This window comes from Phycodurus eques, chromosome 21 (genome assembly GCF_024500275.1).
Source record: "Phycodurus eques isolate BA_2022a chromosome 21, UOR_Pequ_1.1, whole genome shotgun sequence".
NCBI classification, from domain to species: Eukaryota; Metazoa; Chordata; class Actinopteri; order Syngnathiformes; family Syngnathidae; genus Phycodurus; species Phycodurus eques.
This window is the reverse complement of record NC_084545.1, coordinates 3,952,803-3,970,756: the sequence shown is the minus strand read 5'-3', so window position 1 is coordinate 3,970,756 and position 17,954 is coordinate 3,952,803. Positions and strand designations below refer to the sequence as shown.

At 41.5% G+C, this 17,954-nt stretch overlaps 1 protein-coding gene across 8 annotated transcripts in view; it reads right to left on the bottom strand.

The window, feature by feature from the left end:
• The window catches only part of cacnb2a (calcium channel, voltage-dependent, beta 2a), a 48,165-nt gene that overhangs the window by 3,274 nt on the left and 26,937 nt on the right, over window positions 1-17,954 (bottom strand). For 5 of the 8 annotated variants that reach the window (XM_061665730.1, XM_061665731.1, XM_061665733.1 and 2 more), the window contains 8 exons: window positions 10,075-10,194; window positions 5,162-5,284; window positions 4,951-5,087; window positions 3,993-4,069; window positions 3,789-3,922; window positions 2,737-2,817; window positions 1,913-1,971; window positions 770-879 (listed from right to left, as the gene is read on the bottom strand). In XM_061665730.1, coding sequence (XP_061521714.1) covers window positions 770-879; window positions 1,913-1,971; window positions 2,737-2,817; window positions 3,789-3,922; window positions 3,993-4,069; window positions 4,951-5,087; window positions 5,162-5,284; window positions 10,075-10,194 — 841 coding nt within the window. Of the gene's footprint in view, window positions 1-769; window positions 880-1,912; window positions 1,972-2,736; window positions 2,818-3,630; window positions 3,651-3,788; window positions 3,923-3,992; window positions 4,070-4,950; window positions 5,088-5,161; window positions 5,285-10,074; window positions 10,195-12,866; window positions 13,094-17,954 lie in introns of those variants that run through there. The other 3 variants (XM_061665732.1, XM_061665737.1, XM_061665735.1) reach the window with 3 other exon arrangements.

Here is a 17,954-nt window from a genome sequence, read left to right as displayed (position 1 = left end):
CATCGCCGAATGAGCAGGTCGCCGCAACAGAAGCATCTCGCTTATCGTCAATATGTGAGCATGAGAGAGCGAAACAGCGGGAGAGGCCGCAAGCGGCCACTCGGCTCGCTTGAAAGCTTGAATAAAGCCAACTTGAATTTTACTGCCGTCAGGCAGAATCGTCACATATGCAAATAATTGACTGCCATTATAATAACTGCCATGTAAACAAATATGCGGGGGTCCATGGCACCGTTTCCTTGAGCCATCTCGACTCCTCTGAGCTCATCAGTCTGGCACTAATATGAGTCATTCTTTGCAGAGGATAAAGACTATATGACTGAATACTGCGACCAAAACCTAACTGAATTGGAAAACATTGTTTATTTTCAAATATTTTTATTTGTGTAAAATGCCAATAATAACAAAGCTTCTAATGAATTAGATGAATGTTTTAAGAGTCCCACAACTACTAAATCTCTCATCTCTTGAGTATGTTTTGTTGGGTCTTGCATGTGTAAAAATTCCCTTTAAATGTTGCTCTTTACAATATCTAATGCCAAAAAGTACATTGGCTTGATGATTTTAGTTTTTTGTATTTAAAAAAAAAACACAAAAAAAGCATTGCAATGTTTTCATAGCGTGTTTCTTATTTTCCGTTTTTCTTTGCGTAATCGTGATAATACTGATAATCAGCATCATTGTGGTCATGATAATGGTGATGTGTCATTTTTCATCTCGCATGCTTTGTAGATGTGGTGTGTGTGTGTGTGTGCGCGCGGCACCTTACCCAAGTTGGAGCGCGTGTTGGAGCGCTCGATGATGGCGTGCTTGCTGGGATGGTTCAGGACGGAGCGCTTGGCTAGCGAGATGTCCGCCGTCACGCGAGTGATGGATATTCTGCGGGCACCAAACGAGACGATGAGGTGACGAAGACAAATGACCTCATTGTTTTCTTTAGTGTCACATAAAGTACGTGTAATTAGACATAACCCTCAAACCGATGGCGCACCGCCAATTAATCATCCGTTTGATTATGTAAATGTCTCACGTTGCCTGCAGAGCAGACGTGGCACCTGTAAAGCTGATGTTTACGGTGACAAAGTGAAATGCTTGTAAATATAATTTTTACATTATGACTGCATGACTTGAAGCATCATCATTTGAGCTTGGTCCCCACTGTATTCTGTATATAAATTAATATACATTTAATTTCATCGCTGTTTTGGAAAATGTATAAAATATATTTGTTTTATTTAATTCACAGTTAATTGATTGTTTTTCTTTTATTTTAAATGTTTGTCATATCTGAAACAAGAAAAGCTCATTTTCCTCATGTTTTGGATGAAAAAAACAAAAAACTTAACAGTGCAACTAAACCAAATTAAATACATTTTGTGGTTTTCAAATTTAATATTTCTTTTCATAGTATTTGTTTTTAATCATTGGAAAGCGACAATTTGTACAATGCACGCCTTCCTCCCAATAGCCTGATACTCTGTGGTCGCGTAAATAAACGCCACCGGCCACAATATTTTTTACAGGTGACCTTTGATGACAACACAGCCATTCATGTATGTTATCAAGTTAATAACTGCCAACAAAACAAAGGCAAACGGTGGATTTAACGAAGTGAGAGCACGGATGCTGAGATGATCATTTGTCTCGATGACAACACAAACGCGATTGGGCCGTTTCATCCATGTGTGAAGAAATACAGCTCGTGTGTGTTCCCTGCCTCAGATGAGTTCACGTTGAGAGAAACAGAGAGAAAGAAGTCCATGATGGCCTATTAAGGACATGCCTATTTAAAGCAGCGACACACTCGTGGTCTCCCCGGGCCAACTTGTTACTTACTCCCCAGGGGGAAGGTGGGGGGGGGCTTGGGGTTCAGCGGGGGAGGAATGAGGAAGGAAGCGGGATGAGAACCTACCGTCCCTCAAATCGGTGCTTCAGAAAGTCAAACAGTGCTTTTTGCATCATGTCGGTCACCTGTAAGCAGAACAAAAATAAACCTGATTTAAATGTGATGAATATGTTAAAATGTTGAAGTTAATTTGATTTATTTTTGTCTAAATCCCTGCATGAACATTTTGCATGAATTTTCTTTTTAGTGATTTTTTTTTTTTAATCCTGTCTTTTACTATTATACTCTGTATACTAATTTTGCACCATCTGAACAATGAGGGCCAAAAATGTACACACACAAGGTGCTCTCAAATCATCATATAATCAATGTTTAGTTGTTTTTCAATAAATCACAACTCCAAGACCTGCTCAAAACTAACAAACAATATACTCGTTATATACAGTTTTATTATTAGAATTATTGTTTTTATTTTTTTAAGTAAATTATTTTCCACATAGTAAATGGTAATGGTAGGAAGGGATTTTGAGTGGTGATAAGAGCGTTGGATATGTCAGAGATTACTGCATTAGTATTTTCCATGTGGTTCTAAATACTTTCTCTGAACTACAATGGAAAAGGCCATAGATAAGCCAAGGGAAATTAGCATCATTTTTGCAGTAATTTGTAAACTAAACAGTAAACAAGTGTTACTTCAGCACAAAAATGAGAGTAACACATACAAAACTATACATAAATTCTGTCTGCTCTTTGGAAACCATTAAATTTGCTGGAGTTTAACTTCATCTTTACTGATCGTCTTCTTCTTGACATCATCGATCAACTCTCGTATTTTGACGTGCATTATGAGCGCCGTTTTTACAGCACATCGATGATGTGCTCGAACGCACCTCGTAGCCCTTGAGTGACGGTCCAACCAGAACCACGGGTCGCATGGAAGGCACAACATCGTATGGAGGAATGTGTTCCGTCTGTACAGAGGAAGCATACAGATTAAAAACATGCAAATACAAGAAATCATAGAGAACAACAAATTATTAAAAAAAAAAAAAAAAAAAAAAAAAACTTTTACAGCACTAGAGCATTCTGGACCATGAAATGAGAGCAGTAATAGACATTATTGGGACATACCACTTGAATTCTTCAATGATCTCATTTCATGGCGTGAATGCAAATTGTACAATTTGACCAGAAATCAGTGAACGAGAAAAAAAAAAAAAAAAAAAGTGTGAAACCTCAGTGTGTGTGTGTAACGTCATATTAAAATCTGAAGGTTATATTTCTACATGTATATTTGGGAATAGGCAAATATTTTGGTTAGGGTACCCTCCTGTATCTGTGCTTGAGAAGGGCACAGAACGGTCACAATCGACATAGGAACCAGATTTTAGTTCTCATGTTTCTGTACTACTAGCAGACTTTAGTTATCAAATGTGCGAAAGTGCGTTACAAATTGATAAGGGTCTGTGCACCCTAAGTGAAAAACAAAATGTCAAATGGTGTTCTGTTAAATAATGGACTGTTTTTAATTGTGCCTTGATGCTAATTACCTTGCTGTTGAAATGTGCTATAAACCTGCCTTGCCATAACCTAGTGCTTTAAATAAATACATAAATAAATAAAAAAGCAGTTTTTTTTTTTTTTCAGCCACCTAACCATGACACACTGTTTACACTGAGCTTTCACTACAGCAGGTTAGTAGTTCACTGTCAAGCACGACACCAGGGACTGGCGTGTGAGCGGAAAGAGGAAGAAGGCCGAGTCAGTAGGCAGGCACAACTTACCGACTTCTGCTTCTGCTTGGCTGCGGTGAGCAGAGAGAGAAAAAGTTAAGAAGCAGAAGAAGAAATGTGCGTGCTCACGGTGCTCGGCAGAAGACGAGAAGATGCGGCATTCGCTGAGCGGAGGAACTCAAAAGAGGAAGGGTCGCGGTCCAGTTTACCTTTTTAAAAAAGGGCATTCGTTTCTCTTTTGCTAAGGGGGACGTGACCGTGTTTGCGCCGGATCGAGGGGAGCGCAGGATGACCGGTGGCTCATTGTCATCTGGTTCTAAGCCTGTGGCGTCTATGTCAATGGCTGTCGACGGTGGTTAAGAATTACTGGGAGAATAAAACGTAACGTCAGTGGGACGATGCACGACACTTACCAGACGAAGGAGGAGTAGACCTCCGGGAGTTAGAAACCACTTCACCTAAACTCGAGGAAGAATTTGCTCCCAGTTTGCTGAAACAATATGGAAATGACGTTGGGTAAAATAAAAGGCTTGAGGGATGCATCTATGTCCAACAAACACAGACATTTTTACAGATTTTTTTGAAAAATCTAATTGTATTATATTTTATTTTGTTGTTATTTCATGAAATTGTTTTCACAATCCAACTGTGCTTGAGCACAGCGCGGCGCACTCGCACTAGTCAAACGAGCCGGGCTTTAATGATCAAATGTGCCCAAACTCGGTAAGAATTCAAGTAAAATTATTTTTTTTTTTTTTTTTTTGAGAGATTAAATTGATTTCTTATTTCTTATTTAGATGAGCTTTATTTTTTTATTTGATTATATTTGAATTGTACTTATTTAACAGTATTTTTATTTCATTAATTATACACATGCATGAGTAATTTTTCTCTTCTTCTTAACTTTGCCCTCTCTGCTAACCGCAGCCACTTCACAAACTGAACTTTAATTATCAACTGATTGGACCCCCTTGGATTACCAATCATACAGTGCTTATTAATTGTACTGCATTATTGTATCTAAAAGTGTCATTTTTTGTTTTGTCTATTTGTATTGACTCAACTGTGCATGCGCTTGTGCATGAGCAACCCTACAGCGCTCACACTAGTTAAATGAGACAGACGTCAGTTATCAAATGTGCCTAAGCGCAGTATAAATTCAAATCAACACTTGACTAATGAGTCTTTGGCCATGTCCAAGAAACACAGGCATTATTTAAATTTTAGAATTACAAATGCGTGATATAATTTAAACTTAATTTTAATTATTCATGTGTGCTGGTGCATGAGCAATCTTGGGACTTCATTTAAAAAAAACTAATGGTGGACAGTAGGTGTGACCACGGCGGACGGTTGGTGTTTTGTTTTTACCTGGAATGGAACTTGCCGTGTTTGCCTCTCTGCTCTTGGAGGACTCGAGTATTTTCCAGCTTCACCGGACTGGGAATGAAACCGATCTCGCAGCCTTCCTTCACCAAACGCCCTATCCACCAGTCATTGTTGAATTTCTTCAAGAAAGTAACACAAAGACCTTCAGCTGTCTGCTTCACTGGGAAAGGTTACATCACGATCGGGTTCTCACCTCTTTGACGTGGAGGAAGTCTTTAGCCTCGAAGGCCAGCGCCATGCCGGGTACGGGGACATCGTCCTCGTGACTGGGGCTGTAGTTGACGTTTGTGCGCACGGCAAACGCAACTGGTTTTGTCTGCCGGGAGAGCAAATTAACCGATGAAAGCATCGGAAAATCAGTTGCTTGTCCTGCACGTCCTACAAAGTTTACATCGCGGCACAGAGCGACCACACTAGTCAAACGAACCAGACTACCCATCAAACGTGACCGTGTGCCGTACGTATGGATCGGCTGCTCATGCGTGCATGAATAATCCTACCGTGTCTGAACACCGCACGGAGCACTCACACTAGTCAAAGAAACCACACTTTAGGCATCAGAAATGCTGTCCGATTTCAATGTGCATATGTCCGTCTGTCTGTCTGCCTGTCCTGCTTCTTCACTGTGTTACGTGTAAAAGTCAAAGGCTTGATAATGTCCTCGTCTTCTGTTACATGCTCTCAATTAGATTAAAATGGGCTGGGATGATGTCACCTCATCAACTCTAATGACAATATTTACCTGAGTATATTAATATTAATATTAATATCTTCAATATTTACCAAAGAGAGCAAGTGGAGTCAGATGAGGAGGGAAATTAAATCAAGATCTTTAAATCAGATTTTCTTTTAGCATATAGAAGAAATGCATAATCTGGGTCGCCTAAATTTCAGTGCATCTTGGAATGCTGCCGATATCATTGCGAGGACTAATGCTGCATTCCATAAACCTAGAAAGTTGGAAAAGTCTGACCTCTGATGAAGGAAAAGTGCATTTGAATACTGCTCAGAAGTCAAGAGTTTCTTCTCGTGACCCAGACTTCAGGTCAACGTTGTGCAGTTACTCACCTGCACATCTCTGAAAGAGTCATCTTTATTGGCTAAATGACATAAGGTCAACTGGGGTGTTCTCCTTCGCAGAAAAAGAAAGCTTACCGAGTACAAGTAACTCATACATTTGGTAAATCCCCAAATTGTTTGAGGGTGCAAAGGACATGATTGGAAAGTAACTTTTTAAAACAAGCCACAGTCAGAGTTTTGTGAAATGAATTTACAAATACCAACCTTACCCCAACAAATAGCTAATGCACACACTCATAACAATATCAACAGGAACAAATGCAAGCAAAGAGCAACGTTTAGCCTGCTTTTCTACAACTACAGTAATGTAGTTTAAAACATCACCGCAATGAATTTTGGGAACCAAAATTGCTTTTTGCTGACTACAATGCCAGGACCATCAGTGTGAGGAACGGTGCCAATGTTTAATACAGGAAATCGCCTGTTCACCCGTCTGCATTGGCTGTTGTTCAATTGACTCTAGCACATATACATTTACACCTTATACAATTTGACCCACACTTGGTTTAAAGTTTGTGAGAGTTGTGAAACCATTAAAACCTTTTTTTTCAATAATGATTTTATAATGGGCTCTCCATCTCGCTGATTGTCATCTATCGTGGGTGGGTCTGGAGTGAGGAGTCACTGTAATAAATTTGCAAAATACTCCCTGGATGCAAAAACATGGCTTGTGTGTCATTGAGAAGATCATCATTCTGTGCATTGCCAGGACAGAGTGTTTTCGGTCACATGACGACAAGTCAATGTATTGTGGGGGGGGGGGGGGGGGTTCCCAGTGTGTGTTCCTGACTTAACATCTTAAAAGGTTTGTTCATGCGGGATATTAAAAATGTTGCACTCCAACCCGCCACCCAAATGTATCTCCTCATCTCCCCGTTGCTGCTTACGCAACACCAGCGCTCATTAGGGATGCCATATTGACTGCAGCAGGTGGAGGGGGAGGTACGGTGTAGGAGAGGTGTTGAGGGGGCGAGTGTGAGACATAGCAGAGAGAGAAAGAAAGGTGAAGATTAAATTGAAAAGAACGCATGGAAACCACAGCTGCTGGACCCATTTGACCGCTGTTGCTAACCAAAAAAGCAGGACCTACCGAGACAGTCTCTTCGCAGTACCCTGTGACATGTGGACACGTCACAATGTTGTATGTGTTCATATTTATGTTCTGAGATAGCTGAAGATGTAAATAATGAACATTTACAAATGAAGCTCTCCTCGTTGTACAGTAATAAAGACTGAGCCCTGTCACGAATAGGGAAAAACCTAGCCTAATTGACGTCTCCCTAAAAATGTTTAAAATAGCCTGTAATGATTTTGGAAATGTGGTACATGGGACGAAGACTCTCCCAAACTTCCACTAACAACCCAGGAAAAACATCGTTCTACCCCGACATACAAAGCTTGTCTCTCAGTCGAGATCTATCACTTCAACATATTTGCTTGAGACCAATTCATCTTTAAAGGCTTACAGTTTTAAACACATGCTAACTCCCATAAACAACAAACAAGACCATTGAGATGAAAGTCGAGGACTGCTCGTACTGTGCAAGTTACATGTCAAAAACAACAACACCTCTATTGTATATGAAGTGTACAAGTAATTTGCGTGGGCGACAAATGATACCGCGGCGTCTTTTGTTTGCATTCATTGTTCTTGCGAGCAGAAGCGTCACCGACGGCTGGATGGTTTTCAGTGCGCCACGATGCACAGCGTTTGCTGCATTGGCGCGACAATCGATACGTTCCACGGTTGTGAGTAATGTTCACGCCAAAGCTTTTAGCACCATTCGTTCCAACTGTACAACTTGTTTTGCTGTAGAAGGTCTTTGTCATTGATGTTAAGACGTTTGAATGCTTTTTACGTCTTCAATTAACGATGTTTATCGACAGAAGATTTTCAAATCCCATAACCTGACTAAATAATCTTTAAATATAAAGATATTGAAAAATGGAATATATGAGCGATAGGTTAGTTTTATATTACACAATGTCACGTTTCACGGTGCATGTGGTGGCAGGAAAAAGAAGAGAGGTGGTAAACCACGTCCACATGCGTGCTGGGGTTCCACAAAAAAGCGTGTCGTTGATTCGAGCAGTAATTTTTTAAGACCGGGTGTACTGCACCTTTTTGTTCATACATGGACCCAAAAAAAAAAAAAAAAAAAAAAAAAAAAGACAAAATTACCTAACATTACCTAGTGAGTCAGCTGACAAAAGCTATAGTTGTGTGCGTGTGTGTAGAGTGGGAGGATAAAAGATGGTTTACCGTTTTGTAAGACGTTAGCATGTGTCACTATCACTTAGCGTATCTCATCCGACAAACAATCATCACCAATCTTTGCCATTGAACATGTCAAGTTTCATTTAATGGATTTTTACTATTTCCATTCATTCCAATGGGGGAAAAAAACTCTCGAGTCAAGGCCCATGAAAGGCCACATACAGTAGAGAGCAAAAAATACACCAAGCATAAAATTGTATCAAAAGCAGTCTTAGCAGCGGGAAGCCTCTGACCTCGGCCGACTGGCTATCCAGAAGCCCCCCTGAAGGACCCCTGATCAGTGAGAGTCGCTCATCTTTTACAACTAAGTGGGACGGATTAGTTGTGTAAATTTGTATGAGAGGGTGGGCAATGGAAAGTAAAGAGGAGACTCTTAACTTTTATTTCGGTCACGCTGTGAGTGTTTGTTTACAGGCTGCTATAATTATTAGATAATTGTGACCCAGAGCACACATAGCACAAAACATGCGTGGTAGGTTGATTGATGACTCTAAATTGGCCGTAGGTGTGAAGGTGAGTGAGAGTGTTTATATGTGCCCTGCAATTGGCTGGTGACCAGTTCAAGGTGTACCCCGCCTCTCGCCCGAAGAGGCTCCAGCACGCCCGCGACCCGAGTGAGGATAAGCGGTAAAGAAAATGGAAATGGGTAGATTCTAATGGCAAAATTCTGGCATAGGCAGGTGGCGGGTAGTTATTAAGATGTGCAGATCCAAATGGAATATTTTGGCCCGAGTAAAGGTCTGCACTGCATCGAAAATATAACTATAATTTGTGACAGTTTCAGCGATGATGTGTGAATTGAAACACCAGACACTCACATGGAGTTGAACAACTGAAAGCAACTGTCGCAGTCCAAAATGGTGGGATAAAGTCAACCTGGCAGTTTTATGTCTTGGGAGGTAGAGTCAGCGATGGCGTGGTGCCATCGTGTAAGGGTGGAATATGCGTGTGAAGTTAACACCAGACATTCACTTCTCTCACCCTTTTGTGCGGAAAGCTGTGCTTGAAAATTGAGAAACAGTCAAACCAACACATTTCCGTCTTCGGATGTAGGATCGGAGCGGCAACAAAGGCAAGATGCTGCCTGTGTGTAAGGTTATTCTGCAATGCTGGGAGAGCGGGGCGAGGTTCAAAGATACTCTCTTCTACCCCACTGTTGTGTTGAAAGCTATTGTCGCAACGGGGGTCCAGAATGACCGCTTCTGAGGTAGTATCAGAGCTGTAACAAGAGAAGGGACCATGCCCGTCTAAGGTGTATTCCACAATGCCGGGACAGGTGTGTGAATTTTAACACCGGACACTCACTTCCCCGTTGTGTCGAAAGCAATTGTCACTGTCCAGAATGAGGAAACAAAGTCGACCCAGCACATTTCCGCGTTTGGAGGTAGTATCAGAGCTGGGATGCCGACTCTGCGTAAGGGTAGTTCCTTAATGTGAGGGTACAAGGGGTGTAACACCAGACTAACATCACTGCCCTATTGTGTTGAAAGCACTTGTCACTGACCGGAATGGGTAGGGACAAAGTTGACCTGTGAATTCTTCTGCTTTCAGACGTCGTGTCACAGCTGGGACACCTCCTGTGAGTAAGGATAGATCCGAAATGCCAGGACACAGGTGTGAATTTGAACCCCCGACACTCCCTTTGTATGAGGAGTTACTGCACGAAAAAAAGCCTGATGTGTGTTGCAAGGTTCCTGGGGTAGCGTTTTGGGTAGGACTGGTGCTCCCAGGCGTGCCAGGCGGCGTACCTTAGCCTTGTCAAGCTGAGCCTGAGCCTGCCTCTCTGCCTCTCTGCGCACTGCCTCCTTGTCCTCCTCCAGAGACACATCAGAGTCTGATGGACGGCTGGTGTAGGAATCGGCCGAACCCTGTGGACGCACACAACAGACCTTTTTTAATTCATTCTCCAGATAAGCACATTTGTTTTGCTTTTAAAAAGCTCAGTCTTTGCCGAGGATACTCAGAGTCGTAATCGTAATAATAATTTGTTTTCTTAAATGCCCAATCCTGTACCACGTGCTCCAAAAAGTTGCACCTCAAGGGCACTTTTACTAACTCATTCACTGCCATCGACGGCTTTTTAAGTCTGGGAGGGCTGGCAGTGAATGAGTAAATGATGAAATAAAAAAAAAAATAAAAAATAAAAAATAAAAAAAAAAAATATATATATATATATATATATATATATATAAAATGAAACAGATAAAAAAATAACAAAATTAAAAAAAAAACTGAAAAATACGAAAAGACAGTCTATACAATTAAGAAAATAAATAAAGCACTTGAAATAGAGTGAAAAGGCCATTTAGTCAAATAAACTAATAAACAAAGCATTTTTAAAAGCTGGTGCCTGTACAAAATGTAAAAAAATATATAATTTAAAACAAAATAGAAAAGGCACCTGAAAAATTAAAAATATGCTACTTAAAAATACAAACAGTATGAATAAATTAAGATTAAAAAAATAATCAAATGAAATAAGAGTAAAGAAGAAAATGAGTGGAAATTGAAACATTTTATTTGTTAATCAAAGCATAAATAAGTAGCTAAAGCAGACAGTAGAAAAAAAAAAAAGCTGCCTCCATATACAATTAACAAAAAAATGACAAATCACTATAAAAGTGGAGATAGATGCGGTCTGTACAAAAATATTTTAAAATAAATATATTAAGATGAATACAATTAAAATACAATAAAGCAACTGAAAGAGTAAAAAATCTGCCTATATCAAAACAAAAAAAGTAAAACAAAAAATAAAGTCCCTGAAAAAGAGTGAAGAATGTAAATTAAATAAGGTACAAATAAAAACAAATGAATTAACTAAAAAATAAAAATCAATGAGTAAATTACTGTGCTTTTATTTTTGTAATATGGTTTCCATGTTCCAGTGAATATGATATGATACTTCAACAAAGCATGTTAATGCTACTTAAAACAACATGGTTGACAGCCCAAGAGCAATAATATTAATTCAAATACAAAGCCATCGCCACACATCTATACCAGCAAGACATACATGTCAATGAGTAGACGGGTGTTTTTGGTACGAGGCGCGGAGGCTCATCTGTACCTGTACACAACTTTTCATTCATCTCACTGCACCACCACAACACACTGCCGTCTGAGTTAAAAATAGCTTCCCTTGCTCACGCCGCTTCATTACAATTACCCAGCCGTCGCATGCACATCACGGTGGATCGCGCCTTCGTCTAAATTACCTGATTTAGGGGTTGACGGCGCTGTGGTGATTGGGCAAGGATCGCGGCATTTGTGCAAAAATCTTCCCAGACTTTGTTGTGCCGCATTGAGAAACTCATTATACGAACCGGAATGTCAACATGCTGCTGAGTGTCAAGTGTTATGAGACCCATGGATTAGTGCAGAGTACGTCCCATGTATTTTCAAGTGACACACAACAGATGTGTTGACATTCAAAGAAAACCTCAAACAGGCCACATGCACATACGCCCAAAATGAGGGTAAACAACTCTGTAAGTGTCAACATAGTGCAGCCACAATAATAAGTGAACGGACGCCTGAAAACCCTTCATAATGATCTTCAAAGTTTGAGATCATGCTCAAACCTTATTTGGCTGCGTAGGCAAGCTTTGCAATTTAGCGTCTCCCAGCTGTTTGGGATACCTGCTTCCGATTGGGGCTCATTTGGGAAAATTCACTTTGAGTTTGTCAAAGTACCAAACCGAACCAGAATTTCGCATTGGCAGATATACGATTAATGTAGGATTTTGGGAATTCCGATCTGAGGTCACACATTTTAGGCATATCCTGGGAGCGCAAAAAAATTTGCATCACTTGTACCAAGCATCCATTTTCTAAAGCGGTTGTCTCCATTAGTGTCTCGCTTGAGCTTCTCCAAGTAGATTTAGGGTGAGAGTTAGGCTACACCCTGGACAGGACAGAAGTCAAATCACAGACAACGATTCACACACACACATATTCACACGTATGTGCAATTCAGTCTTCAAAGAACTGAATATATTTTTGGAATATGTGAGGAGGCCACAATACCCAAAGAAAGTGCAAAACTGAGTTTGTTTGGGACATGTGCAAAAAGTGAGGCAGACAGGCCAACCACTATACAATTGTGCTGCAGGCACATGTAAACAAACAAACATTCACACGCACATTCACACCTATGGACAATTCAGAGTCTTAACTGAACCTAATATGCATCTTTTTGAAAATGTGGGTACAGTAGAAGCCGGAGTATCAGGAGGAAATGCAAAACTTTGCACACAAAGGCCTGAGCCAAGATTTAAACCTAGCAACTCCCAACTTTGAGACAGATTGGCTAACCAACCGCGCTACCGTCACTTGGACCATGTGTTGTAAATCTACCCTTAAAAGACTTAGACGCAACCAGTTTGCCACCCAAGTTTTGATGAACATTTTGTGAAATCAGGTAAACATTATGGGGGCGTGATAACTTATCACTGGCACCACATCCCGGAGGCGTCACACACACAGAAACCAGCAGGAGCATGCACGATGGTAAACAACTTTCAGGAGGTCTGCTTACGTAGACATCGGAGCTCTTGACGCGACCTCCCTTGGCTCTTTTCAGCAGGCGGATCCAGGTGGCCTTCATCAGCCACGCTGGTCATTCAGTGTCCTGAGCCACTAGTGCTACACTTGGAGTACACACTTGAACCCGTACCACCGTGGTCAACTTTGCACCTCCGCTGCACTGGCTACAGGTAGAAACAACGCTTGCGCTACATGAACAGCTGCTCCCTTTGAACACCTCACTTGGGAATGCAGCTTTCATTTCGGGTTTGCCGCAGCTCCGGCGAGCCCCGCCGCTTGATGAGGAATCCACAGGAGCCGCATGCCCCGCGCATAATCTCTCTCGGTCTCCTCAGACGGCTGCAGCAGGTGCCGACTCCCTGGATGAATCAGGTGGCAGCGATGTGCCGCATCCCCCCATCTTGTGCTGCGTGTTCTCCTCTTCCTCCTTCTCCTCCTCCTCCTCCTCCTCCTCCTCTTCCTCTGTTGCTACTTCACATGCAAACAGCTGAACTGTCCCGACTCTCCTCCTTGGCGCTAATGAAGCCTCGCAGGTGCCGCCATCCTGACGCAAGCTCTGGCTCTCTGCGTTTGTCACAAGCTCGCCTGTGCTATTTCAGTGATTCTGCCTCTCGGTCTCTGTCCACCCCTCCTCCTCCATCTCCGTCACTCCCCACATTTTTCCCCTCAGTTACCCCCTAACAGTGCATCCATCTGCTCGCATTGCGGGGCTCTGGCTGGGCTGCACAACAACGCCTCGTGCACACACACTTTCCCGTGTGGCACTCACTACAATAAGTAATGGGGACATGACAGTACGTCCACATTGACATGTTTTTACATTGGTGTGTGTAGTAACATGATTGCTTAATGGCATCGACAAGGTCAGAAACACCCCCAACTACTGGAGTAAGGGTCTTGATTTTTGCACTGGTGAAGCTGTACTGGTCGCTTTGCTCCGTGTTGTGTTTATTTTTTGGTTCAGTAAAAATATTTTCGTGTATCTTTCGTAAACGTGCTCCAATTCCCCCAAGTCCCATTTTTCAGAAAGTGGTACCCTTCAGTATGCTTGTGTGGGGCGGGGCTAGACATATTGCTGTCCGCTGATTGGTCGGCAAAAAACGGAATAATAATAATATGAGTAATTTATTGAGTGTGGATACAGGTGAACTTCAATTTAATGGACCCAGAAGTAACAGACTTCAGATTTAACGGACAGAAAATAGTGTCTGGTTGGAACTCAAAACGCCCCTTTGTAGCGGGCAAAGTCCGTTAGTTCCAGAATTGGCCGCGGTTATTTACTGGTCGCAATCACCAGAGAGAGACTCGTAACAACAACTTTCTCCTACCAGCACGCCATTATGACCCCTCCCAAGCACCAGCGACCACGGCACATTCACGCCAGTATTAGACAATCACAGCAATGTTTCAAGGTAAGTTTAGGTTAAGTTTTTTTTACACATATTTATTTACAATAATTTTGTACTGTAGGTACTGTGTGTTTTAAGGCCACAAAAAAATAGTGCTTCAAATTAACGGACAATGCTGTAAAAAAACCAATGAGAACATTTCTAACATGATCCCTATTTACCTGTATAACTTCCAAGTCTTATCCAAACTCTGTGTCTACTCCATAATTGACTTTTCGGTCCCTGTAGTAGCTTTACACTTGCACATTCCCTCCATTTTAGAGAAGTTACATTTTTTACTGTTGAGACTGGAATGATGGCAACGTTTAAAAAGACGTCCACTTTGAGACCCATTTTAAGGTTTTGTTGTGTGAACAAGCAACCATTTGTGTGACCAAATTTCGATTGTTGTAAGAAGAGATCATTTTGTAAGATGTTACCGCAAGCTGCAGTAATCCCGGTGAAGATGAAAAGACATCTTTATTTAAAACTGTAAGGTGCCTTGCAAAGCCACAGAGATTCATACCGGGCCATTGCAAAGCCACACAGGACAAATGAGCATAATTAGCACGTTAATTAAAGCATTCCTATCTCCATTTAGGAGCAGACAAAGTTAGATTTGGCTGAGAGAGGTTACTAAAAATGTAACCACCGCTGCGCTGATGACGCATGTTGCTCCTGCTGACTGGTCGCAGGGTTACGAGAGTTCGGAGGTCAACCGGTGTGGGAGAGCTGGCTGCCGGAGTACACATTTCTTTTTTTTTTTTTTTTACACGAGCAGTGTTTATTCTCCGAGGAGCCCTAACTGTACATCAAAGGCTAATCAGCTGCGATTATCGCGACCGATCAACATGCTATTTTCACTCGGAGATGTCGAAAAAAGACATCTAACATGAAAGCAAAAGCTAGAGGGTAGCGATGAGCGATTCGCTTATTAGGACCAATTAATCTATAGAGGAAGTCATTGAGGATGTACAATAAAGGTGGTCCCGTTCTTGAAGAAACACCTTGATTTAAAAATGTAATAGATATTCCGACTATTCATCTGTTTTCTCTAGCACTGATCCTCATTAGGGTGACAGGTAATTATTAGCCTATCCCAGCAGATTGTGGGTGCAAGTCAATCGCAGGGCAAATACAGACAACCATTTACATTCACACATCTGGACAATTTAATGAACCCAACATTAATGTATTTGGAAGTGGGACGAAGCCGGATTACTGTTTTGACTCTTTTCCTTTATGCCATTAAATTAAAAGTAATGTTGTTCTCTTTAATTTAACTTATTAGACTGGTATCTATGTCAATAAACACCTACCAGTAAATAAAATCTATATATATACACACACACACGCACACACACACACACACACACACACGAGTCAAGGCCAGTCAAAGAATGAGTACATTTTTAGACAGGACGAAAGAAACAAAAAAATAACAGACAGCAATTGACTGACAAATGAGTACAAATCCATTGTGTTGCTACCTGGTTGCATATCTAGCCAGCTATTTGAAGAACACAACAGCTTGGAATGCACTACCTGATCCTGAGTAGATGTCAAGTACATCCTGTTTTTGAGCTCCGCAAGGCAGTACACAGATGCTGTTTAGATGCTGCAAGGTTGGAGGACAACCAGTGCCAAAGACTTGTTGAGACACAACGAGCCCAGGGCCAGCTCGCTCAGTTGACCTCCCCATCTAGTCCCACACCCACAGTGACAGCACTAATGAGAATCGAGAAACATTATGACACTGCTTTGATTCCTAAGTTCACCGTTCAGATGGATGGTTCTCTGAAGCCACTCAGGGACTTTTTCCAACCTTCCATCAAAGACAACAACCTGGTTCTTATGTCACTAAGATCAGGTTGGGTACCAACTCCAATTAGGGTATAATGCTGCCGCTAGCCTTTGTCTAGATGTCCAATATCCCCAAATAGTGGAACGTACTTCCATTTGAGCTAGGAGCTGCCTTTTCTATTGACAATTTTAAAAAGCAGTTACAAACATTTTGTTGACTACCACTTGTGAGTCATCTCTGTTAAAAGGTGCTATATTTAAAACAAAAACAAAAATGGATTACCTACAATTGTGCAAAGAGGGGTTGGGGGGGGGGATTGGGCTCAAATGAATCAGGAACATTGGTCTCTCTGTATCGCAATTATTGATCCAGCCTTTCAAATGGCGGTCCTTTCAAGAAGACCACTGAATGACCTCAACACGCCGCAGTGACTCGCCGATCGGTCCATTAGTGTACAACAAATTACGTGGCTTGTGAATCAATGAACCAGGGTCAGATCTACACGATCTGAAAGCTTCTGGGGTCAATTTTAGAGCATCTAAATAATCAACATACTATTAAGTGGTGCAGTCATGTAGAAAATATAGGTGGAGTTGTCTTGAGTTATTGACATGGACCTTGTCTGTTTTGATAGTCTTGAATATATTGTCTTCCATGTCTACAATGACTCAAGTGGGCAAATGTCCATCTTCACCTTTTTCCATTCAAGCTATATCCCATCATAAGCGCTGATTTATTTAATCTCCCACAGGGATTTTCCAGTGCCTTTAAGCTCTCTGGCTTCTATGCCTTCACCCAAGAGGGAGGCGGAGAGGATTGCATTTTCTAGAACGTGACCTTCAACACTACTGGCTTCCTTCTCAGTGTGGAGAAAATGATATTTATATCGAGAAAATACAGTATCTTAAAATACTTTGTTGGATTTGGACCAAGAAAAGCTTATTTTCCACTGCTAAAGCGGGGATTTTGTTGTTGTTGTTGCTCTGTATAGCGGCGCAGAATGAAGGAGGACGAAGTCGAATCAGGAATCGTCCACCTTTGGTTGTAGTATCAGATCCGCAATAGAGACTTGCTTCTCATGCCCTGTCGTTAAAAGCAATCGTTCTTCTCCAACGTCATCACTAGGGATGAGGTTGATAATCAATTATCTTTCATTGAGTAATTGTGTGGAATTAGTTTTCGATTAATTGGGTCTTAAAGCTATTGTGGCAAAATGGAGTGCGCCAGCAGAGGCGCTGTTGATTCAGTAATCTATGGGAAGTTGAACTCCGTCCATGCAGTTATCAAACCAATATTAAACAATGTGGATAATTCAGTTAAAAAACATTGATTAAGTAGAAGGTAATGTCACCAAATAATCAATCAAAAAAACATGGTCACAAAACTCTGATTTACAATTTGGATGATTCCACTCACACCTGTCTGTTTTGCAGCAGGAATTAAACTCACTAGACATTTTGGGGGGGAAACAGTCGCTAGACGGGTCGAAAAAGTCATTAACTTGGCAACGCCGATGGTGATTTTGTAAACTAACTCCTCTCTGTTTGCAGCCGTGCTGTTAGTGTAAGCAGTGCACTTTAGCGAGGCTGCGTTGAACTACGGAAACCGCAAAACAGTTTTTCAGATAAAACCTTTTCCACTTAAAAAAAACACTTCATCGCCTGTTCCTCATGTAAAGCCAACTTAATATCTGCATCCTTACTGAAGAATAGTTGTGGCCAAGTCGTGTTCTGTTCTTCTGACGGTCAACAAGCTGACAATGGACAATGCGGCACGTGCACTAGCAGTTTTCGGTCTTGTCGTGACGCATTCTGGGCTGCCTCTCTCTCCCCTGCCATCTGTCCATCACTGCCAACTCACTCAAGTCATTGAAATGCCTGGCGCACAA